At 43.4% G+C, this 26,000-nt stretch overlaps 1 protein-coding gene across 1 annotated transcript in view; it reads left to right on the plus strand.

Moving 5' to 3' along the window:
* LOC125464756 (coagulation factor XIII A chain-like) overlaps positions 1-26,000 on the plus strand; it is a 102,472-nt gene that overhangs the window by 28,731 nt on the left and 47,741 nt on the right. Inside the window, exons 3-6 of the mRNA XM_048557537.2 lie at positions 5,140-5,328; positions 20,064-20,315; positions 21,289-21,407; positions 22,747-22,854. Of these exons, the coding sequence (XP_048413494.2) occupies positions 5,140-5,328; positions 20,064-20,315; positions 21,289-21,407; positions 22,747-22,854 (668 nt within the window). The remainder of the gene's footprint in view (positions 1-5,139; positions 5,329-20,063; positions 20,316-21,288; positions 21,408-22,746; positions 22,855-26,000) is intronic.

Here is a 26,000-nt window from a genome sequence, read left to right on the forward strand (position 1 = left end):
ATGAATTCAACAACATGAAAAGCATTTTTCTAATTACTTTGCTGTGTGATTGTCCCTGTTCAACAAGACGGGGAGATAATACATCACTTACTATTCTGAGCATCCAGTGTCTGCATCAAACACACCCGGGGTCGATTATTGTGTGATTAGATACACAGTAAAGTTCCCTTCTGCTTTGACCCATCAATGTATCTCAGCTCAAACCTCAGAACAGAATCAATTCCTGGTGGCATCAGTATGAGATTTGTGCAATTCTTAAATTCACTTGAATGTTCTGCCTTGCACTAAAGTAGAAAATAATCATCAGCTGCCTCCACTTTGAAATTTTGTCATAGATGATAAATTAATTGTAAACGCTTCCAAATTTTTCAGTTCTCTTTTAGAGGTGATAATAATGGACATGCTGGAAAAATGGACAGATCAGAATATTAGGCGAATAGATATTGGATGAAGCTAAAAGTAGGGAAAGCGTTTCCCTTCGCAGTAGGTTTAAGGGGAGACAACATGCCCTAAGACACTGAAGATTAAAAGATAAGGATTTGGAATTCATCTTATTCAAATGCATTTGTAAAATGGGACACTTGATGAAGCAGTAAGGAACGAGAATGGGGAAAAAGAGAACTTATGATTTTTAGAGAGAAGTACAAAGAAACAAATGCTGTGAATTTCCTCAAGGTTTTTCTTGATCTACCAACATTATGCTATTGAAACCCTGTTGAGCAGCTAACATAGAATTTCTCCTGGAGATAGCAAGATTTTCCCAGGAAATTCCCAACAAACTGAAGCAGAACTCCATGCAAGAGCTGGACCTCTGCAGAGGCTGAGTGCCGAGCAAGTACATTGAAAATTAATTGATTAATTTCGCAGAATTCTGTAATTCGAGGCGTATTTTGTTAAGGTTGTTATTTTAATTGCTGTAGAGGAACCTGCAAGAAGGAATAAAGTGGACATAAGCTCGTATTTTGTTGTGATTTGATGAGCTAGTTACAAAATGGTTTGCTATAGTTTGGTATTAGAAAAGGAAGCAAAGCAGCAGGATTGGCTGCACACAGATATGTAACATGAGATTTGAACACACAGACGCCTGAAAGATCATGAAGCAGGGATTCTTTATTCCCCTAGTCTCAATTTATTACAAGTATGAAGGGAAATTAAGGCTGAGCAAGAAAAGCCACAACATTTACATGGAATTAAGCATGTGGTCGACATCTGAGGAAATCATTTATCTGTCTGAACCTTCTCCCCTTGAGGCCTCCTTCCCAAAGACATTTTTTTCCTCTGGAAATGGTCCATTAGACTGCTAAAGCATGGGCCTCCTGCAGTGCCACAATGATGTCACCCGAAGGTTGCAGGAACGGCAACTCATATTCCGTTTGGGAACCCTGCAGCCCAATGGTATCAGTGTGGACTTCACAAGCTTCAAAATCTCCCCTTCCCCCACCGCATCCCAAAACCAGCCCAGTTCTTCCCCTCCCCCCACTGCATCCCAAAACCAGCCCAGCTTGTCTTCTCCCCCCACTGCATCCCAAAACCAGCCCAGCCTGTCTCCACTTCCCTAACCTGTTGTTCCTCTCACCCATCCCTTCCTCCCACCTCAAGCCGCACCTCCATTTCCTACCTACCACCTCATCCCACCTCCTTGATCTGTCCGTCTTCCCTGGACTGACCTATCCCCTCCCTACCTCCTCACCTATACTCTCCTCTCTACCTATCTTGTTTTCTCTCCATCCGCCTCCCCCTCTCTTCCTATTTATTCCAGTTCCCTCTCCCCATCCCCCTCTCTGATGAAGGGTGTAGGCCCAAAACGTCAGCTTTTGTGCTCCTGAGATGCTGCTTAGCCTGCTGTGTTCATCCAGCTTCACACTTTGTTATCTTGGATTCTCCAGCATCTGCAGTTCCCACGATCACAGACTGCTAAAGCTGTTCGGTGTCCCCTCCCTGTGTCGCCACCTGGTGCTGGAGGCCCCGGCACGGCTGTTGCAGCTGCCCTCCTTCACCCTTGCTGCTTGCTGATGCCGGGATTTTGGATAGATGTAGATTACTCAATGTGTGATAGTAAAGCTTCAAACATGGCATTCAGTTTTAAAATGGGAGCCGTCGAAAACGTACAATACAGATGAGCAATAAGGTACACGAGGTATTGAAACATTATAGAGTGAAGTGTAGCTTAAAAGTTTTTGAAAGGGCAGAAATGATGGGGAGCCATCATCTTTGGAGGATGCCCTTTGTGTAACAGGTAACCCCTACCATTAGATGATAATACCCTCACTTGCCTTCTCTACAAGCCACATCTCTTCTTTGCACCACCCTCTGCGACCCCCATAAAATTCTTCCCTGTGACTCTTACCCAGAACTTCCTTATCAAAAGCTACTGTATTTACCACCCTATCAGGCAGTGCAATCCAAACACTGACTGTTTTTTGCACAAAGGAGTTTTACCTCATTGTCTCTGGCTTTTATGGACGTGAGAAGTGGTTTGGATTGTGCACTTGAAGCGGGAGGGCACAGAATGAGCAAGGATAACATCAGTAATGGGGACTGACGCGGTAAACAGTGCTTTTTGACCATTTATGGCAAGTGGCTTTCTGACAGTAGGGCGAAAGTTTGAAAATTGCCAGACTTTTAATTGTGCAAATTGATTACAGTTTCCTAGTTATCGCTGGTTGACTGTGTTGTTATGTGTGTTTTGATTCTGCATTAAACATAATGGAAATCGAAAGGTATTTGAATGGAAAGAACGCTGCACTAAGGGTGGCACGATGGCCAGCACTGTTATCTCACAGTGCCAGGGAACTGGGTTTGATTCCACCCTCACGCGACTGTCTGTGTGGTGTTTGCACGTTCTCCCCATTTCTGCATGGGTTTCCTTCGGGTGCTCTGGTTTCCTCCCACAGTCCAGTATTGTGCAGGTTAGGGTGGGTTGGCCATGCTAAATTGCCTGTAGTGTTCAGGGGTGTGCAGGCTAGTTGGGTTAGCTGTGGATTAAGTTAATGGGATACGGTAGGAGGATAGGGTCTGCATGGGATGCTCTACGGAGGGATGGTACGGACTCTATGGGCTGAATAGTCTGCTTCCACACTGTAGGGATTCTCTGCTTCTAAAATGTGGTTAAAGTTCTGTTCTGTTTCAGCTTAATGTGTGGAAATTGGGTGTAATTTGATTGTACGATTATCGTTTTGGAATTCTGAATGTTTGCTCTAAGTAATATGTTTCATCAAGTTACAGAAGCTAGGCAGCAGTACTCAACAAAAACAAGATGCAATTCTTTCAGGGCTGTTATTTCTAAGGCTAATTCATAATTGATGTGCAAAAGAACAAAGATATTTCCATTGATATATATGAGACTTCACATCTGCACAATGTCTATTGTTCAGAAAGCCATCTTAAAGTGCTTAGCTTGCACAGCTGATGTGTTCTAATTCAGCAGCCATTCTCTGACGGATTGTTAAATTGGTGCTTTGTTACAGCGACTGACCCAACGAACGATTTCCCCAGTGAGGGAGTGAGCTTTATGAAACAACTATTGCAGCTAAAATGCTTCTAGTCGGCAGCTACAATTATCTTTGAAGAACAAAAGTGCCATGTCTGCCAAACGTATGATTCAAAAGCATGGTGAATATTTCAGATATAACCCCTGGAGTAACATTTGTATAAAGCAAAATTGAGAATCGAGTTCAGCTTCAATCATATGCTATGTATATAACTGTATTACTGCTCTCATTTTGAATCTGTCAAAGCATTTGTTGCAGATGTGTTTTTATTTCCTCTCGTAAAGAGGGTCACTGTTTACCTAAGAAACAGTAAAGTGCGAAACTGACCGTGTTAAATATTTCTGCTGCTGAGCACACAAATGTTTTCAAGATTTGATGTTGACATCAAAATTGCTGTCGTACACATTAGATGACTGAAAATCCAAAATGTATGAAACCTTATGCGCTGAGTTTGTGAATTCATATTGCAAGGATGTTGCTCGGTTTTGAGCTACAGGGAGAGGCTGAATAGGCTGGGGCTATTTTCCCTGGAGCGTCAGAGGCTGAGGGGTGACCATACAGAAGTTTATAAAATCATGCGGGACATCGATAAGGTAAATAAGCAATGTCTTTTCCCCAGGGTGGGGGAGCCCAAAACAAGGGGGTATAGGTTTGAGGTGAGAGGGGAAGGTTTTTAAGGGACCTAAGGGGCAACTTTTTCAAATGGGACTAGATTTATTTAGGATATCTAGTCAGCATAGACAAGTCCCCACTCCATCCTCCACCCTGCCATCTCACCTTTTTTATTGCAAAGGGAATGGATTAAAAACTATTAATATGTCATTAACAACATTATCTTAACATAAAGAACATCACGAAATATGCTCTTATTCAGACCTACAGGCTATTTTTGTCATGTATGCAACCAATCTTAAAAGAAGTTAAAGTTGCATAAGAGCTTTAAAAACACCCAGTATATATTGAGAACATATGCAATTGACAAATTGCATTTGAAAGCATTTTCATGCAGAAACATTAAAAAGAGAATGGCAACATTCACAGTCTGAGACCAAAATAGATCGTTGAAGGTCTGCAACATATTGCAGAGCATTTGTGTGAGAAAGATTTGAGGGTGGCTTGGTGGTTTGCACTGCTGTCTCACAGCGCCAGGAACTCAGGTTTGATTCCAGCTTCGGGTGACTGTCTGTGTGGAGTTTGCTTATTCTCCCAGTGTCTGCGTGGGTTTTCTCTGGGTGCTCCGGTTTCCTCCCACAGTCCAGAAGGTTGTGAAATTGTTCCGTAGCGTCCAGGAATGATCAGGTTAGGTGGATTAGCCATGAGAAATACAGGGTTAGAGGGATTGGTTGGGATGCTGTTCAGCAAGTCTGTACAGATGTGATGAGCCAAATGGCCTCTTACTGCACTGTACGGATTCTATGATTGCTAATGCAACAGGACAGAATAAGTACTGATAAGTGGTTAATCCAAATGTGTGCATCAAGTACTGATCAACTTGTGTGTTTCCAATATTTCTACTCTTAATAATTGTACCCAACATTGCAGCTCACTTTAAAAGGGATGATTTGAACAGAGACCTATCTTGCCGTGTATGAATTAAAAACTAACTGTCTGAGAAAGAATTTACATTTTATTTTTGCTTCCATTAAAGCGTTCCTGGAGGTATGGGGCATTGATGTTCATCCAAATCCAGATGACATTAACAAGAGGCAGCATCACACAGCGCTGTATGATTGCGGTAACCTGATTGTGAGACGTGGTCAGCCTTTCCAGATCACCATTACCATTAGCCGAGCGTTCGATGTGGAAAAGGACAAGATGTGGATTGAGTTTCTGATCGGTGAGTACGTTGCAAAAAGTGACAGAGGAAACCCATGTAGCACATTCCGATTAGTGCTTGTGCGCCTGGGTTCCTTCTCGTTGCAGAAATCTTCGAAACAAGGTGAGATTATGTTGACCGCTGCTGTGAATTATCATCAGTTCTCGGCCGTTCTGTCGAGATTCGAAGTGTTGAGTGCAGGTTCAGCAACAGTTGTGCCTAGGTTGATCAGGTTTTCTGGCTGGCCCACATTGAAAAGCCTTGGGGAAGGCAGGCTCTGTGATAATTGACCTGTTGGGTAATCTTTGGCAAATGGCTTTAAGAGAGGGAGTTACAAATGTATGAACCAAGATTAGGAGTAGACCATCAGCCATTCCAGCCTGCTCCACCATTCAACATAATCTGATTTTAGCCTCAACTTTAGATTCCTGCATATCTCTGATAATCTTGCAACCCCTTGGTATTCAAGAATCAGTCTGCAGCTGTCTTAAAAATGTTGAGGGATTTTGCATCCACTGCCCATATGGAAGGAAATTCGAAAGTTGCAGATAAAACATGAAACGTTATTGAAATTAAATGTCAAGTAATAACGTGTCACGAAACTGGTGCCACCATTTCCACCAGCACATTTTTTTGTGCTGATTTTAGATGTTATAATTTTAGGGTGCAGCGGTATCTGATTTTGCCAATCCTGCAGCCTTGTGTTGGAGCCTCCGGGAACTGAATGTTCATTTGCTGGACCCTTCCATGAGCAATGCAAGGAGCAAGGTCATAAAGAAAACCAGTAGTGGCATTAAAATCAGCTTCCCTTTTTCTTATCATATCTCTATTGCATTGGAGATGTGAAAAAGGAAAACTGTGGAGGGGCAATGACAATGACATGCCATAGAATGTAGAACAGTGCAGCACATCTGTGCCAACTGTGATGCCATTCTAAACTACTCCCACCTGCCTCTACCAAAATCTCTGAGAACACGTGGCACCACAAGTCCTTTAAGGAAGGAAATCTGCCATCCTTACCTGGTCTGGCCTACTTGTGAATCTGGGGTTGCTGGCTGTGGAGGTTGTGGGCGGAACGATGAGGTCGTCGGCCGTGGGCGGGGTTCCGTCGGCGTCGGCCGTGGGCGGGGTTCCGTCGGCGTCGGCCGTGGGCAGGGTTCCGTCGGCGGTGGGAGTGTCGGGGTGGGCGGCAGCAGCGGCTGCGGTGAGGGTGACTGCAGCAGCGGTCCTGGAAGTGGTGTGGCCGGCGGAGGCGGATGTGACGTCATCGGTGGGGTCTCTGGCCGTGTCCTCATGGTCAATCGCGGCGGGTGCATGGTGGGGGAGGGGCAGGGACAGACTCGGGATTTGGGAGGCGCAGGAATCCTCTTGTGGGTGGCAGGGGCTAGTGAACACTGTACCCGATGTGGTTGACTTTTAACTGCCCTCTGAAGTGATCTAACAAGTGACTCAGTTCGAGGGCAGTTATAAATGGGCCACATGTGCAGTGCTCCCTCCCTATGTGTGCCTGTCCTGTCCCCCTCCTGGCTTCCCCAACCTCTCGTCAAACTTCCTGGTAATTAGCCTGCTTTTGCCCATCCTCCTGCCCCTTGGTCTCTCCCCATCCTCCCTGGAGTCATCCTGTTCACTGATTGTGGAGCTGCTCCCCTGACTTCACTTGGGGATAGAGGGTGTGAATGAGAGGGTGAGTGAGTGAGTGATGAGTTGAGGGTGAACCATACAGTCAGTCTCCAGTTCACTGGCTACCAGTCACCAGTAAAACACATCGGGCCACAGCTGAGGCTTGCTGATCTGTTTAGAGGCAAGCTATATCTGCTTCAATTTATTAGTGCTTCTGGTTAGAGGGCAGATCGACAGAGTTACAGTTTTCTGTTGATTTTGTCTTATTCTTTTGTTTTAGAGCTGGTCGACAGAAAAGAGGACCATGACATTATTGCCAAAGTCCTGATGAAATGTTTGTCCCTCAGTCAGCGTCACCAAAAACTTATAAACTGTCTGTGGAGTCTTGCTGTGCACAAGCTGTGACTAAGTTTGGTGTTGATGTGGTCTGGTTGAGGCACCTTGGTGTGAAAGTGCTTTGCAAATATAAGCTTTCATTTTGAAAGCAGGTTATTTCATTTATTAGTCAGAAGGACCAAAGGTCTTGAAGTTGTAGAGCTAAACATTACAGTTTGATGTTGGAATAATGTCAACCAATGTTATCTTGGATTCTCCAGCATCTGCACTTCCCATTAATCTCTGATCAGAGATCCATGTAACATCCTTACATTACTAACCAGAACGTTTGAATATTTACCTGAATGAAGATAAGGAACCAAGCCTGACAGGTAGCATGATGGCATTGCCAATTCTACTTCAGTTGCCCAAGACGATTCTACTTTCACTCACCTGGACAGACATAAAGCAAGTACATTCAGTACATAAGATTAAACAATGAATTGCAGATGCTGGAAATCAAGGAGTCGGGACACCATGTTGCAGCTGTATGGGACATTGGTGAGGCCACTTTCTGAATACCGTATGTAATTCTGTTCACCTTTCTGCATGAAAGACGTTGTTAAATTTGAGAGGGTGCAGAAAAGATTTACAGGGATGTTCTGGGACTGGAGGGTTTGACCTATAGGAAGAGGATGAATAAGCTGGCGCTTTTTCCCCGGGAGCATCGGAGGCTGAGAGATAACCTTATCGAGGTTTATAAAAACCGTGAGGGGCATGGATAGGGTGAATAGACAAGATCTTTTTCTCAGGGTCGGGGGGGGGGCCCAAAGCTAGAAGGCATAGATTAAAGGTGAGAGGGGAGAGATTTACAAAGGACCCGAAGGGTAACTTTTTCACACAGAAGGTGCTGCGTGTGTGGAAAAGGCTGCCAGAGGAAGTGGTGGAGGCTGGCATAATCTTAACATTTAAAAGGCACTTGGATGGGTATATGAATAGGAAGATTTTAGAGGATATAGGCCAAATGCTGGTGAATGGGACTAGATCAGATTGGGATGCCTGGTCAGTACGGACAAGTTGGATTGAAGGGTCTGTTTCTGTGCTGAATGGCTCTGTGACTCTAAGCAGATAAGTCATGCGAACAGCAAGTCTGAGCACAGTCTGGTTCAATCAAAACCAGAGAGGGATCAGTCAAAGGTAACCGTGTTTAACTGTAAAAAAACACAAATTCCAATAACAATAAAATGCCCAGATAATTTGGAAAGAAGTATTGGGAAAGCAGTTGAGCAAATTATAAACCATTATTCAAAATGTAACATGAGGTGATTGGGATACAGAACATATATTCTTACAACAAGGAAAGGAGAAAAAGCAAAAACTGGAGATGCTTGGAGGAGTCGGGCACTTAGATGAAAATAAGACATGATAAGAAGGCGTGTAATAATACCAGGGCCAGAGAGAGCCCCAATAGAAAATCAAGCAGAGCCTAGAAAATATGGATGGAAATCAGTATCTGTATGCAGTGCCAATTAAGTGGGCTGCTTTGGAAGGTGTCGAGTTTCTTGAGTGTTGCTGGAACTGCATTCCTGCCAGCAAATGGAACACATTCTTGCTGTGCCACACTCCTGAGCTGTGTCTTGTAGAAGGCTGTGGGGAGTTGGGAAATGAATCACTTGCACAGACGTGCCTAGTCCCTGACCTGCTCCAATAATTCTGGCATTCATGTGGCTGGTCCAGTTGCGTTTCTGGACAGTGCCCACGCTGTTAATGGTGGGGAACTTGGTGTGACAATTCCATTGAATGTTAGGGGAAGGTGATTGGAGCTTCTCTCGTTGGAGATGATCATTGCATACTGCCTGTGTGGCACCAGTGTTACTTGCCATTTGTCAGACCAAGTTCAGGATGCCACACACATGCGTAGACTGCTTCGTTATCTCAGAAGTTGTAAATTAAACTGAACACAGTGCAACCATCAGTGAACGCCCTCATGTTGGACTAAATGGTAGAAAGAAAGTCGTCAGTAACCAGCTGAAAATGGTTACGTCCAGAACTCCATTGTAAGGGGCTGCTGTAGAGATGCCCCAGAGTTAAGGAAGAAAAGTTAATGGAAGGGCAGAGGTATTTTCAGGGAGTATCGATGAAAGGGGGAAATACTAATTAAATCCTTTGGATCAATTGCTATAAAAAGATGTGATAATTGGACACGGGGAGATGTGGTAATTCAGATGTAGATAAAGATGTCTGTAGAAATGAATAAATTAATGGATTTCTGGTAGGAAAGTAATAAGGTGTCATGGCTTGTATCATATGAACATTCGTAAAGTCAGGGATGAAGTAGCAGAAACTCCAATGATAATTTGCCAAACATCTCTGGGTTTGGAAATTGTGCCAGAGAACTGAAATATTACCGCTGTAATACCTTTGTTCAGGAAAGTAGGGAGGAATAAACTGAATCATCACAGACCTGTCAGCCTAACATCAGCAGTTATAACTTTCTACAGTCCATAGTATAGCATAAATAAATATTTAAAGTTATTAAAAACAAGCAGCACAGTTTTGTAAAAATAAAACTGCCTAAAAGTGTCGCAGAGTTCTTAGATTCACAGAATGACATTTTCAGAATGAGGCCATTCAGTCCATCTGCCTGGTGCTTTGAAAGACCTTGCAATTCTTCTCATTCTCCTGCTGTTTCTTGCAGTTCTGTTACTTTCGTTTTCCTTCAAGCATTGATCTGATTTTTCTTGAAAATTACATTGCTGTGCATCCCAGATTGCAACAACTGGCTGAACTAAAATTTAAAAAAACTCCTCACTGGACTGTACTATTCTCTGTAGTTTAATGAGTGTACCCTTGAGTAGGCAGTCTCCTTTGTTATAACTACAATGGTGGCAAAGAAACCCGAACCTCAACACACACAAACAGTTGGACTTATGCAGCAAATGGACAGGGACATGAATTTCTCTGCTTGCCCACTGCAGAAAGGTTCAACCTCAACTTGGAAAACAGAGGATGTCATAAATTTATGAAAACCATACAGAGTATAAGAGCAAAGAGGTTATGGAAACCCATACAAATCATTGTTAGAGCACATCGATATGGTGAATAGTCAAAGCTTTTCTGTAGGGTAGGGAAGTCCAAAACTAGAGCGCATAGGTTTAAAGTAAGAGGGGAAAGATTTAAAAGGGACCTGAGAGGCGACCTTCTCACGCACAGGGTGGTGTGTGCATGGAATGAACTGCCAGAGGAAATGGTGGAGGCTGGTCCAATTACAACATTTAAAAGGCATCTGGATGGGTACATGAATAGGAAGGGTTTAGAGGGATATGGGTTAAATGCTGGCAAATGGAACTAGATTTATTTAGGACATCTGGTCGGCATGGACAAGTTGGACTGAAGGGTCAGTTTCTGTGCTATACATCTCCATGACTCTATAACTGCACAACTTCTAGTTTTGAGTGACCTATTGAAGGAAGATGTGAAGTCCATTGCAAATTGTACAGTAAAGATTTACTAAAACCCAAGACAGGACGAGAGCTTTGGGGATGAGGAGACACCAGGCAAACTGGGGTCATTTTTACTGGAACAGTGGGATTTAATATTAGATCTGACTGAGCTATTCCAAATGGAAGATTTTGATCAGATAAACCAGACAAAATGAATTCCATGGCCAAGCATGTGTAATTAGAAAGTAAAGGCTTCAACCTGCAAAAACTGAAGAAAAGAAATTGGTAGGTTCTCTTCATATATGCAGAAAGTTATTGGAGCGTAGAATACTTCTCTAGAAACAGTGATGAAAGCAGAACCATAATAGCTTCTAAATGGGAAGTGAATAAATATTTGAAGAAGAAAAATTTAGGTCAATAATCTTGTATCATTTCCAGAAGAGATTCAGGTAAATTCTCAGTAAGAGATGGAAGAATACATGATTCATATATTCTATGACAGACTACGCAAATTTCAAAGCTGATTAAAAAATATGGTGAAAGAAAAAATATCATGAAATCTACATATTATTTAAAAAACACTATTTGTAGTACAAACAGTTCCTGGTATTATTGTTCTCAGTGATGTTTTCCATCAACATTTACCAAACATAATAAGCTGTCAACATTTCCCTTTTGGTTTTTTTTCCATGTCGGGAGCGCAGTTCCTGTCTCTGGTCACAAGTTGTCACCCCAGAGCATGTTTCTGGGGGTTTCCTCCTAACTCTGGTCTAAAACAGTGGATTGGCTTAGTTAAAGGAAAATAAGGAGGGTTGAGATGAACCAGTGGACCTTTCACTGAGGCCTCACAAGGAGTATTGTGTGCAGTTCTGGTCGCCACACTATAGAAGGATGTCAAGGCTTTGGAGAGGGTGCAAAAGAGATTTACCGGGTTGGTAGATAACAGAGTGTGGAGCTGGATGAACACAGCAGGCCCAGCAGCATCTCGGGAGTACAAAAGCTAATGTTTCGGGCTGAGAACCTTCATCAGAATGTTGCCCAGATTGGAGTGTTTTACCCATAAGGAGAGTTTGGACAAACTTGGATTGTTTGCGCTAGAGCATTGGAAGCTGAGGGGCGACCTGATAGGAATATATAAAATTATGAGAGGCTTGGATAGGTGAGCAGTCTGTCTTTTTTTCAGGGTGAAAATGTCAAGTACCAGGGACAGAGGTTTAAAGTGAGAGGGGAGATGGTTAAAGGAAATGTGTGAGGCGAGTTGTTTTTTACACAGAGTGCCAGGAGTGACGGTAGAATTGATTGAGAGGCACTTAACCACATACATTAACAGGCAGGGAATAGAGGGGACTGAGCGATGTGCACCCAGATAGGATTAGTTTAGAATGGCAGCATGATCAGCACAGACATGGTGGGCCAAAAGGCCTGTGCCTGTGCTGTACTGGTCTATGTTCTATGTTCAAATAGGGCATCCCAACAGAAAAATGTTCATTTTATCTCATGCTTTTGCCTAATGGCACTGCCAGCAGTTTCTGGAAGGTGAGTGAGGTGGCAGTGTGACTCCAGCACTGTGGTCAGTTAGCACAGAGTTAGGCGTTGCATAGTTACCCCAACATTTCATTGCTTGCACGCAGAAGCTGAGGGAAGGGCAGCTTGCTCCCCACCATCCAACAAAGCCCAGAGTTCAGATCCCAACAGCAGACTTGCTGCGTCATTTCTGCCTCCCACTCACCTTAACACAAGGCTTTCCTTATGTGGCCTCAAGCAGTATTTAAACAAGCTTCAAGAGTGTATTACTATCTAAAAGCAGTGGTTTTTGTTCTGATTAGAACCACGCAGGATTGGTTTCAAAATGTTGCCTTGAAGCTGCATTTAAAGGAGCACTTATTCATGGAAAACTGTTGCAGCACCACAGGCTGTGGGGCTGCATGTTCGAAAGAACCATCCTGACCCGAAATGCCAGCTTTCCTGTTCCTCTGATTCTGCCAGGCCCGCTGTGTTCCTCCAGCCCCACACTGTCTTATCTCTGACTCCAGCACCTCCAGTTCCGACTATCTCTATTGCTCCATCATAGCGTTTGACTTGGAGAGTCCCTTTTCCATTGTTTTCTCCTTAAAAGCCTCAATAAGGACAAAGCTTATGGCGTTCTTTGCAGCCACATCGCTGTGGGTCTGGAGTCACTGGTAGACCAGATCAGGTAAGAGTGACAGTTTCTTTCCTTTAAGGACATTAGTGAACTAAGTAAGTTTTTCCGACAATCGGCAATGGATTCACAGCTAGCACTAGACTCTTAATTCCGGATTTTTATTGAATTCAAATTCCACCATCTGCCGTGGTGGGATTTGAACCCAGGCCCCTAGAATGTTATCCAGGTCATTGGGTGAACAGTCCAGTGATAATACCACTAGGCCATTGCCTTCCGACTAATGCCCCGTCCCTAGTTGCTCTTGAGAAGGTGGTGGTGAGCTGCCTTCTTGAACCACTGCAGTCCATTTGATGTGTGTATACCCAGTGTGGTTAAGGAGGGAATTCCAGGATTTTGACCCAGCCACAGCGAAGGAATGACAATATATTTCCAGGCCAGGATGGTGAGCATCTTGGCGGGGAACTTGCAGCTTGTGATGTTACCATGTATCTGTTGCCCTTGTCCTTCTAGATGGTAGTGGTCATTGATTTGGAAGTTGCTGTCCCAAATGCACATGGGCAGAACTTGCTGCTCACCCACAGTCTGTATTTAGAAGATGGTGGAGAGTCTTCTTCCTGAGTCACTGCAGTCCAAGGAAACCTTAGAGAGCACCATGACTTTGATGATAAATGAATGGCCATATCGCTCAAAGTCAGAATAGTGTGTGATTTGGAGGAGAACTTGGAATGACGATGTTCCTTCATACCTGATATCTTTATTGTTCTTCTTAGTTCAGATCCTGAGTTGGGGAGGATCCAGTGACAGACCCTTTATGACATTGCAGGCTTGGTATGCCATTGGTGGAAGAAGTGGATTCTTAAGCTGGTGGTTGGGATTTAGATCAAGAGGGGTGTTTTTCCTTTATCTCTTGGATGACAAACTCCTCGGGTTTCTGGGTAATTGAGGAGTAATCCATCACAATACATAGCTTCTGACCTACTCTAACAAGCTCATATTTACAGCTCAGGTTGAGTTTCTGGATACTGGTGAACTCCAGGGTGTTGATGGGGAATGTTGCAAAGAACAAGCCTGTAACACTTATAACCATCTTCATCCGGAATTGCCAAGTGGAACATCCATCTGACCTTCCTCTTGTGGTCACCCCATCACAGATACCAGCCTCCAGACAACTCAGTTCACTCCATGTGAGATCGAGAAACAGCTGAAAGCCAAGGAGAATCCCTTTCTATTAGTAGGAGCCATACCCAGCACCCAGGAAGCAGGTTGTGGGTGTTGGAAGCCAATCCCCTCAGCCCCAGGATATTGGTTGAATCCTATGTGTCGTTGTAATGATTGTAGCGAGGTTAGCCAGGTGGACCCATAGAAAGTGAGTTGCCTGATTGGGGCTGTTAACCTGGTCCCATCAGGGAGCCTTGGCTGACAGACATAAACAGGAGCGTCAGACGTCCTGTCATTCTGAGAGCTGGCTCTGAGCAAACTGGATCAGTGTCAAGGACCCTCCACGCATAAATAAAGGGTGATTTGGTGAATGGATATCAAGCTGTGTGGAGTTATTTTAGCGATGTTCAACATGAAGGAGACTGCTGACGGAAGACAGCAGGTAGCAATAGCTGGAAGTTTTCATTGCCTCCATGTACAGGCTGATACCTCGAGACTTTGTGGGATCTAACATCAATGCTAATATTTTGCAGAACCACTCACAAACTGGATGCCACTTTAGCCCCTCTCTGCTGAGTCACTCCTGCCATTGGGACAGGAAGTATTCAGAGATGTTGATGTAGGAGTTGAATCAGGGCTGATAGATACGGTTCTCTGAATAAAATTGTGTTGTGCTGCAAGTCATAAAATCATTGAGCACAGAAGATCATTTGGTTCACGGTGTTTGTGCTGGCTCGGCTGCTGTTTCCCCACAGTAACTGAGACAGCTCTGGCACCCTTGTAGCCACTACTGAGAATGACATTTAAGGATTGAATAAGTAGGACATCATGTCCAATAACCCAGGTCACACCTGCGAAAGATAAACCTCAGTGGTTTTAAAAACAAAATCAGAAATGGCTGGAAGAAGCTCAGCAAGTCTGGCAGCATCTGTGCAAAGATAACAAGAGTTAACGTTTCGGGTCCTTCACGTTCTGTGGAAGGGTCACTGGATCTGAAACGTTAACTCTGCTCCATCTCCGCCGCTGCTGCCAGACCCGCTGAGTTTCTCCAGCCATTTCTGATTTTGTTTCGGACTTCCAGCATCTGCACTTATTTATGTTTATTTTCCCCTTCAGTGTTTTAATTTGTTTTTAATAGACCTGTTTGTTCACATTGTAGCATTACTTCAGGGCAGGAGGGATTAGAATCTAGATCACCTTGGCCTGAGACGAGGAAGCTATCAGTATTACACGACAGTCCCAAATTGGTTTGCAATATGTTTCAGAAAGGGCAAGGACAGCAGATTTCCTTTCATTTATGAAATAAAGCGGTTGTACAGCATACCCCTCCAACTTTTTGAATGGAATTGGAACATTGCAGTTCAGGGAAGTTGACTCCAGGCTACATTGCTGTATTCGGAGCTCCACCCTGCTCACCAGGTCCCGTTCCTATTCTTTTTCCTTTCTGTTCTCCTGCTCTCTCCCCCCTGCAGTAATTCTAACCACCCACAACCCCCACCTGTTTAACTATGTCCCTAAGGAGGCAGGTCACACCTGGGAACCGCTTGGCGGGAGCTGAACACCGGGGCTGTGTTCTGTAGCAACTGTGGATCGAACGTGGGCCGGAGTGACAGCAAGAACGGGCCGGTAAGGGGGCGGTGGTGGTGAGAGAGGGCCGGTAAGGAGGCGGTGGTGGTGACGAGAGAGGGCCGGTGAGGGGGCGGTGGTGGTGAGAGAGGGCCGGTAAGGAGGCGGTGGTGGTGACGAGAGAGGGCTGGTGAGGGGGCGGTGGTGGTGAGAGAGAGGGCCGGTGAGGGGGCGGTGGTGGTGACGAGAGAGGGCTGGTGAGGGGGAGGTGGCGCTGAGAGGTGGTGGTGGTGACGAGAAGGGGCCGTTGTGGGTGCAGTGGTGACGAGAGGGGGCCGGCGAGGGAGCTTCTGTTGACGATGAGAAGGGTCTTCCACATTGCGACAGAGGTGGCCTCCAGGTTGCCGTAACGAATGGAGTGGTGCCAGCACCTTTTGTGGTGTTGGGTGTCAGGACTCTGAGAGCTAGAATTTGTTTTTTTCTTGCTTACCTTTTGGCTGGTTTAAATCTTTTAATGTTTGTAATCATGTAGGTGCCAGTGAACGGTGACTTCATGCACTTTTCGCTGTACTTGCGTATTCCTCTACATAGGTACCTGTGACATATAAATAAATCTAACATGTCACATTGCAACTACTCGTCCACTCATCAAGTTTACTCGTCCAGTGTCACACCCAGCTCATTACCACATCATGGGAAACAACTTTGCACATCAGACCTTCAAAAACAAAACACCAGGAGCAAATGTAGTCATTTTGAATCAACCTATGCAGACATCACATGGCACATCCGTAGGTCGGACTTGAACCTGGATCATGGCAATTGTAACAGGAAGAAATGTCCCCGAAAATTGACCTTATTTTGCATGTGATATAATATAAATTACTCGCCTCCCTGTCATCGTGAAACAATTTGCAGAGTACATCGTGCGTACAGATGAGATATATTTAAGACGCAGTGCACACTCAGAACAAGTGACCTCATGTTTTGGGTATGCAGTAAACAAATCTCATCAAGAAAATAAATTATGTAACACAAACCATCTGTGCATTGTTACTCAGCTGGATGAAGCTCCAGTTGGGAGACACAAAATCAGTCATTAGGAGCTTGAAGGCTCATTTAGTCTGTGCTCAAATGTATACCAATTATGATCTAGTTTATTGATATATACAATTTACTGGTGAAAGTAGTAGTGGTAATGCCCCTTCCTTTGGTCCAGGAGGCTGGGTTAAAGTCCTTCTTGCTCTCGCGATGTGTCATAACACCTCTGAACAGGTTGACGACAAACAAAGATAACAGGGTGTAGAGCTGGATGAACACAGCAGGCCGAGGAGCAGGAAGGCTGATGTTTCGGGCCTAGACCCTTCTTCAGTAATGGGGGAGGGGAAGGGGATTCTGAAATAAATAAGGAGAGGGGGGATGCAGATAGAAGATGGATAGAGGAGAAGACAGGTGGAGAGGAGACAGACAAGTCAAAGAGGCGGGGATGGAGCCAGTAGAGGTCAGTGTAGGTGGGGAGGTAGGGAGGAGATAGGTCAATCCGGGGAGGACAGACAGGTCAAGGGGGCGGGATGAGGTTAGTAGGTAGGAGATGGGGGTGGGAGGAGGGGACAGGTGGGAGGAAGGAAAGGTTAGGGTGGTGGAAATGAGCTGGGCTAGTTTTGGGATGCGGTAGGGGGAGGGGGAGATTTTGAAGCTTGTGAAGTCCACATTGATACCATTGGGCTGCAGGGTTCCCAAGCGGAATATGAGTTGCTGTTCCTGGAATCTTCGGGTGGCATCATTGTGGTACTGCAGGAGGCCTAGGATGGGCATGTCGTCCAAGGAATGGAAGGGGAAATTGAAATGGTTTGTGACTGGGAGGTGCAGTTGTTTAGTGCGAACCGAATGTAGGTGTTCTGCACTCCTCTCCAAGCTCCTGTTATCTTGATTTAGAAATTTATTGCTGTTCCTTCATTGCATTGCTGGGTGAGAGGTCTCAAACAGCAGCACTGTGGGATTACCTGTACCCAATGGAGTACGCTGGTTCAAGAAACAGCACATTCTCAGGGGCAATTATGAATGGGCAGGAAATGCTATCTTTGCCAGTGCCATTTGTAACATTTGTAAGAATCAATGACACCAAAGGTACACTGTCTTCACTCATTAATCAGCAGTTCTGCAACAGCAAGAGAAAAATAGAGGATCCAGAAGCAAGGACTTAGCAGAGAGGAAGTTTCTGAATGGCACCATCAGTTTCAAGATAGAGACCTGACCCTGAGTCATGACTTGGTCGAGCCATCCCAATTGCCAAACCTATTAATGCGAAAGCATTTTTAATACCTCCAGCTCTTGTCAGGCAGCTGCTGTGATCGCCACCAGTTTATTGTCACTGGTTCATAACGTAACAAAATAGTGCCTTATTCAGGAGGGTTAAAGCATTTCATTGCCTTACACCCCGATTGACGACATCACTGTGATGGAGCTGTTTAACTCTACAGATTTGTATTTTTCCCACACGTGCATCTGCCATTACCCTTCCCGTCTATCCAATATCATTGTTTGAAAGAGCAGAGAGACTTCCTGCTCTATCAACATGCTAGTGATTTGAGATTAACTTCGCCTTGATGTCAGCTTCTCTGTCAGTACCCACAAGGTTTTAACTTTGCAACAGTTCTCTATGCCAGGCTTACATGGAGACCAAGGAAGGATGGTCATTGGAAGTGAAAGCTGCGTTCTCATTTTCACACTGTGAAGGCTTCATATCTGAAGTTAAAACAGAGAATACTGGACATACTCTGGCAGCATTGATAGATAAAGAGAGAGAGAGAAAGATACAGCCTTCACGGCCTGAGACCTTATATCCGAGTTCTGAAAAAGTCGCTGACCAGAGATGTTAACTCTAGTTCTTCCTGTAACCTTGATTCTCCTGACTGACCCATGAAAACCACCAAGGTGATGATTGAGCACATTGATACATGACAGCAGTGCTTCAGCTATCAGGTGAGAGCAGAGGGCATAATCCAGAGAATACACCTGGGATCATTGCCATCCGCTGAATAGTCCTTGACTCTTTCACATATTAGACTTAGCTTGGACAAAAGGAGGTCGAAGTGGGAACACTGCCAGAGTGGTGGTACAGAGAGAAAAGACCATGAAAATGTAAGTCTTGAACTATCGATGTGGTCATTGCAAACTATAAGACAAGGCAGAAACATAAGGTGTAACTTGATTAGTCCCCTCTAAATCCATTAAATGGTTTGAAGTCAATATCAGCGAAACTGTTCTCTGTATTTACATAGACCCTGTAGTGTGGAGACAAGGCTATCTGCCTTACATGAGCGTTTATGCTCCTCATGAATCACTTGCTGTCCTCTTTCAATCTCGAAGCACATTATTCTATGGCTTTCTGCCTCATTGAAGCTAAAACAGAATGTCTTGATTGGGTGTGATTTTCTTACATTTCTACTTTATGAAGTTTTGTTGGATAAAACTGGCCAAAGTTGGGACCATCCATCATTCCAACTGGAACAATAAACTAAATTCAAAATAGGGCAACATGAAGGGAAAAAAGAAGAAAATATGCCTATATGTGTTAATTTCCCAGTCATATGGAATGGGGAGTCTGGGATAAATATTTGAAGTGTTGGAAAAATTCAGTGTGGGTTGCAGGATGGGGTGTGCACTATAAGATACTATGAGTAATGATGTGGGTACGCGTGCTAATGTCTTTGGATCTATTTAATTTTAAGCTGTTTGCTGTTATAAATATGTAGTGCTCCACATGACCACAGGGAGAATGTGCTCAAACATTTTGAAGTATTCCTGCCTTAAACATAGAAGTTTTGTGTCAGTCATAGCTCTTTTGCTCTCTGGATATTTTCCATGCTTTTTAGATAACTTTTATTCCTTAAATAAAGTTTATATCTTTATTTTCACCCATTGTATCTAACATTATACCTGTGTAAAAATAAATCATTAGTCACCATGGTCTTACAAGATCATCGGCCTGGTGCCTCATTAGAGAGAGAGAGATTTGATTTGATTTGATTTACTATTGTCACATGTAACTAAGTACAGAGAAAAGTTTTGTTTTGCGAGCAGTTCAGCAAATCATAACATACAGAGATGCAAAGATCGTAGGGTGATTCAACAGAGCGAGGAATACAAAGTTATGGCTGCAAAGAAGGTGCACAAGAAGGAAGATCATCATTAAATTTGAAATTTGAGAGGTTCATTCAGGAGGTTAATAATGGCAGGGAAGAAGCTGTTCTTGTGTTGAGAGAGAGTCACACACTACTGATAGTAGTTTAACCTGAAGGTTATCATACCTCAGGTGAGGGAAGAGGTTGAGAAGGATGGCCCTTCATGGTAACCATAGTCAGTGCAGGAATTGGGCCCATACTGTTGGCTTCACACTGCATTACAAACCAGCTGTCCAGTCAACTGAGCTAAATATGACCACGTTAAGTGCAATGATGTGAGCCAATAATTCTGAATCTAAAATTACTCCATGTTGCATTTTGTTGCAGGTCGGTATCCTGACATCACCAAAGGAACTTACATTCCAGTATTTATCAAAGAACGATTGGAGAAAGGGCAATGGGGAGCCAAAGTGGAGTCAATCTGGAACAATGCGCTTATTCTCTCGGTCATGACCCCTCCACAGTGCATAGTGGGACGGTTCAGAATGTATGTAGCTGTGATGACCCCGTATGGGATCCGCAGAACTGTGAGAGATGAAGAAACAGATATTTACATTCTCTTCAACCCTTGGTGTGAAGGTATTGCCCAGTGCACCGCATTACTATTTCATATACTGTCTCTTTGTGAATGCAAATGTAATGTTTTAAGTGGATTGTTTTATAAAGTGAACTGATTCCTTTAAGGCTCACTTTGTTTTAAAGCTGCAAGGAATCTGTTCTCATCATTCACCCTCCAATCTAGCCTAACTGCAGTATCATCCAGCAAAGGTGATAATATGGGATCTTCACAGCCTTCAGTCTGTTTTTTCCCAGGGTCCTTCTTATAGCTGGCATCAACCATTTTTAATTGTAACCAAAAGAAAAATCTAAGGAATGATGTTCCTTAAAAAGAGAATGCTTGAGAAACTCAGTAGGCCATGCAGCATCTGCGGAGAGGAACAGCGATGACTGTTTATCTGAACTCCAGCCTTTTTTTGTTTGTTCTTGTTTCAGCTTTCCAGCATCTGCAATATGTTGCTTTTATATTATTGTTTACATGAACATTCTCTGCTGCCAACGAGCCTTGGCTGCTGACAGTATGCAGCGGAAACTTGGGAAAATGCCCATGCGTGATTTGTGGATCAGTAAATTGAAATAGTTGGAAACTCGCATGTTGCCTGCACCCAGATTTCTGACATGCATTGCTGATCTTAGGGATCTACTGTGGGAGTGAATGAGCAGAAGTGACCCATAGCACGCTAGAGCCAAATACAGTGAGTGAGGATGGTACAATTTAAACCCTGGTTTAGTTACATCTGTACATCATGAAATTTTGCTGTAATGTGTGTAATATCAGCCAAAAATCTGGAACGAATTACCGTCCAATTATCACTGCTAACTATACTTTGCACTTTCCCCTATTATCCAAAACTAGATCTTCAGTACTTCAAGTTTTCAAAATTTTCCTGGTTAAATATTATTCGTCAATGCCTAACACACAAAACCTAACTTGCCTTGTAACTTCTGCCCATTTTGTTTTAAACTTCTGAATGCCACTGCTGTAACAAATCAGAGGATGCTGTTTACCTGAGTAATGAAGCAGAAAATGAAGAATATGTCTTAAATGATGTTGGCTGCATTTACCATGGGAAGTTTACAGAAGTAGTCTCCAGAGCGTGGTTTTTTGGTCAGGTATTGTTTTTTATTTATCTTATAGATCATGTACCTCCACTGTATTGAGCCATTCTTGATAGACATCTCTGATCTGCAGCATAGCCAAAGTTTACTCATACCCTAGAAATGAGGCAAGGAATAGATTGTTGATCTGTTATATTAATTGTTGAGTTTTGAGTGTTGCAGATAAGGCCAGGATTAAAATATAACATTTCTCTACCTACGTTGAGAAGTTGCTAGCTACTTTAGAGTGCACTTAGAATCGTGTAAGGGTGGGAGACAGTTTTGTCAGATCTATCTTCCTGCAGCATCCATGATGACATTTCTTTGCCAGGCAGGAGTGCTGAATCAGATGAGTTCAGGGAGAGAATTCCAGAACTTAGGGTCTTGGAAATTGGAGGCATGGCAAGCCATGCTGGAGTGGTTAAAACTGGGAATGCTCAAGCATCAGAAGGAAAGGGACCCACTGAAATCTCAGGGAGATCTTGTGGCTGGAGGAGGGGACAGAAATTGGGAAGGGTGAAGTCATGGAAGAATATGAAAACAAGGTTGAGAATTTCAAAGTTAAGGCGTTGCTGGATCTAGGGCAAAGGTAGATCAGCAACCAGTGAACAGGGAGTGAGCCAAGACCAAGCTATGGCCTACAGAGTTTTCAAAGAGTTTACATTTGTGGAGTATGCAAGGTGATCAGTGCAGCAGTGAACTAGTCCAGTGTAGAAGTGATCAAGACATGAGTGAACGGTTTGAGAGGCAGACAAACTGAACCAGGTACCGAGGTGGGCAATGTACTGATTAGATTAAATAGACAAGCAGTTGGCTGTAGCAGAGAAACAGCAAAAGTGCATAATTGAAAGATAAGCAAGCTCTGTGTGATTTATGAGCTGCTTAGATCTTTGAAATTAATTTCAACCTTTCACTTGACAGTTGTGATGCTGGACACTCTTTTATATAGGATGTTCAGTAACAAGTGCAAATGTTGTTAGCCTGGATGCCAATGGAGTGGTGCAAAATGATCCCAAAGGCACAGGTTCAGTTCCGGTACCTTGCAGAGATCCACCTCTCCACCTTGCTCTATTGCTTAATGTGCAGTGGTGTCTTCCAGCAATTAAACCAATTGTAATGCTGTAATGGAGGGAGATGCCTGTTGTTTTTCATGAAGAATGACCAAGTAATTATTTGATTTTAATCTTTATAACTATCTGTATTTATTTATAGTTCAGTATTTTATTGCACTGAACATTACAGTTTTTATTTATGTTCAGAAGCTATTAAAGAAACACCACATAATTACGATGCTGACATAAATGATTGCATCTTCACTTTATAAACTTCAGTTTGTCCCCTTAATTCCATCCAGTTTGAAAGGAATGTGTTGGACGCGTGTATTTACATACTGGATAGAGCACGGATGCCTTTACAAGCAAGAGGGTGTCCAATTAAAATCGCCCGTGTTGTATCTGCAATGGTGAGTTAATATGACTGCAGGATCACAGAAATAATACTACAGAGTAATTTCAGAGATTTAGAGAAACAAGAATTTGACGTAGAACTGATGGGCTCTGTGCCACTTGAATAATCACAATTCATGCTTCAAGATGAAAGGATGTTTCTGCATGTGGGCTGTTCTAGAATGAGGGGTCATAGTTTTTGAAGTAGCAGATTTAAAATGAAGATGAAGAGGAATTACTTCCTTCAAAGGGCGTGAATTGGTAAAATTCACTCCCTCAAAATTCGGTGAATGCCGGGACCTTGAATACATTTAAGAGGGAGGTAGACAGATTTTTAATTGGTCATGGTTTGAAGGGTTGTGGCGAATGGGCAGGAAAGTTGAGGCCAAGTTGAGATCTATCATGATCATATCAAATGGTGGAGCAGACTTGAGGAGCAGAATGGCGTACTCCGGTTCCTGGAGCTAATGTTCAAGAAAGACAAATTCTGTTTCATTTAATTTGTTTGAGAGACTGGTGCTGAAGATGCTCTTGGTTCACACTGCACCAGGCTAGTTTCCGTCTATTACCCATGCTGTGTCTATCAGGTACAGTTGTAAAAGTTCTCAACTGAAACCTTTATACATAACTCTTTGTTTTTAGCTGTAATATATAACCATGTATATCATAATATAAACCAAAAACTAAGGATATGCAACATGGTTAGTAAGATTTGCGATAATTGGGGACTGGTTGTGTTAACTGGTCCGGTCTGTGTTATGAACGCTACTTAAGTCAAATATTGACTTTCAAACGAAACCCCAAACTAAAACCAGTGCAGCCGTCTCAGGTAGCTGCAAAATATCCCACAGCGGAATTTACCCATCGCCCAATACTGTTCAAGAAATGTTGGTAGCATAGACTTGAGTTTTACTGAAGACACACACATTTGGTCAATGCTTTTCCCCTTACACTCATCAGTACAATTTGAACAATACCAGTAAAGGAAAACTGTATGAGAGAAAGGTGCTGATTGGTTGGCAGGTGGGCTGCAATTGATAGTGATTGCGACAAAGAACGTAACAACTAATGATGATTGACAGTTAACTTCCAGGGTTTGTTTAGATTTCAAATGAGACAGGTTAACTCTGATTGGTCAGGGTATTGCAATGAGAGGTGAACCAGTGACTGGCTGTCAGCTATTTTATTGAGTTGATACAAGCACCATGCATGTACATTTTTTTTTCCCTGTCTGAAACAAGTATTTATTCATTGCACATTGCAAGCCTGACTGACAATTTGAAATTGTTTGTTAGTGTAACTCACACACTCACAGTTATTTAGCAAAAGATGTCTAATTGCTAATCACAGCTAATGTTAGACTTGGTGCTACATGTTTTACAAGTGTGGGTTTGTTGGGTATGGTCAATATCTGCTTGTTTTAGTCAGTCAAAGGAATATGTTGTTTGATCCATGTGAAACAGCTTCATTTGTTGCTTAGAAACTGGTCATACCTTACCCTTCCAGGGTAGTCTGAGAGAGACTGAGCACTTTTAAAATACAAGAGTGTCTGTCCTAGAATCTTTCAGGAGTTTGCATGATTTATTGTGAGAAATTATCTGTTCAGTGTAGTCATTTCCTCCGGGAAGACTTTGATGAGCTCACTTTCAGCATTAAGCTTTCAGGCAGTAGCAGTGCGAGTATGCTCGCCTCTAACAGAGGGCTGCCATCAAGCCCAAAAGATATTCCCAATCACACAGCTTAGATTTGTGGTGTATGAATTTTAGTGCCTTTGTGATGCCAGATGTGTATGCCATATATCCCAAAGACTAATGGTTCATTTTAAACAGTGCATCACTTTGGCTGTTTGCAAACAATGACAAGATTGATTACAGGAAAGAGATAGAGTGCTTGGTGGCCTCAACTCTCCCTCAACGTCAGCAAAACTAAAGAGCCGATCATCAACTTCAGGAAGGAAAGTGGAGGGCAGCGCCCCTATCTATATCAATGGTGCTGAGGTGGAGATTGTTGATAGTGCTAAGTTCCCAGGAGTGATGATCACCAACAGCCTATCCTGGACCACCCATGCTGATATAGCGATCGCCTCTTCTTCCTCAGGAGGCTAAGTGTATTTGGCATATCATAAGGACTTCGCCAATTTTGATAGATACACCGTAGAAAGCATTCTGTCTGGATGCGTCGTGGCTTGGTCCAGCAACTGCTGTGCCCAGGACTGTAAGAAACTGCAGAGTTGTGAACACAGTCCAGTCCATCAAGCCAACTCTCCTTTCATTGACTCCATCTGCACTTCTCACTGCCTCAGAAAGGCAGCCAGCATCATCAGAGACCCGTCCCACCCCAGTTATAATCTCTTCCAACCACTTCCATCAGGCAGAAAAAACAAAAGCTTAAACACACAAACAGGTTCAAGAAAAGCTTCATCCCTGCTGTTCTTAGATTTATGAATGGACCCCTCAAATTTCAAATCTAACGTTGACCTTGCTTTCTCGTGCACCTCTTTTGCAGCCATAACTTTATATTTCTCATTCTGTTCAGCCACCCTCTGATTTTTGTTGGCATGATCAGCCTGTACTGAGCACAAAACGGAATCTTTCACTGTACCTAGGCACATGTGACAATAATAAATCAACTCAAATTAACTAGCAAGGTATTGACAGTGTCCTACTTCTGTGTCATTGACATAATGCAGCATCCAGCATTCCCTGTGATTCTCCAAATGGACAACATTTGTTGGATAATCCCGAGCATGTGAAAAATAGCAATTCTGGATTGATCGTCAACCTTGCAATATCGTGCACCAGAAGCTACACCTATAAATTAACAAAACTGTGATGGAACGAATGCACTAGAAATCAAGACAATCTGGATGCCACCATTTTATATGTGAAGGCCTCTAAGCCTGTTGGAAAATCCTACAATGCTTGAAGAAAATGTGCAAAAGCCAATGATAGAGTGCTGGGCCTACAGTACCAAACATGCCCTCCCAGTTTTGTTACAATCCTGGGGTAATGAAGGTCGTGTGTGAGAAAGCAGGTGAACAAGGCTAATTTGCAACAATGGAGAAGACAGAGAGTTGCACACTTGAGAGTGGTTTTGCCTCTTTTTATTCAAAATATCTACCTCAAAAGTGCAGTGTGTTGTCCTCAGTACCATTTCCAAAGGG

The sequence above is a fragment of the Stegostoma tigrinum genome, chromosome 2 (genome assembly GCF_030684315.1).
Source record: "Stegostoma tigrinum isolate sSteTig4 chromosome 2, sSteTig4.hap1, whole genome shotgun sequence".
In the NCBI taxonomy this organism is placed as follows: Eukaryota; Metazoa; Chordata; class Chondrichthyes; order Orectolobiformes; family Stegostomatidae; genus Stegostoma; species Stegostoma tigrinum.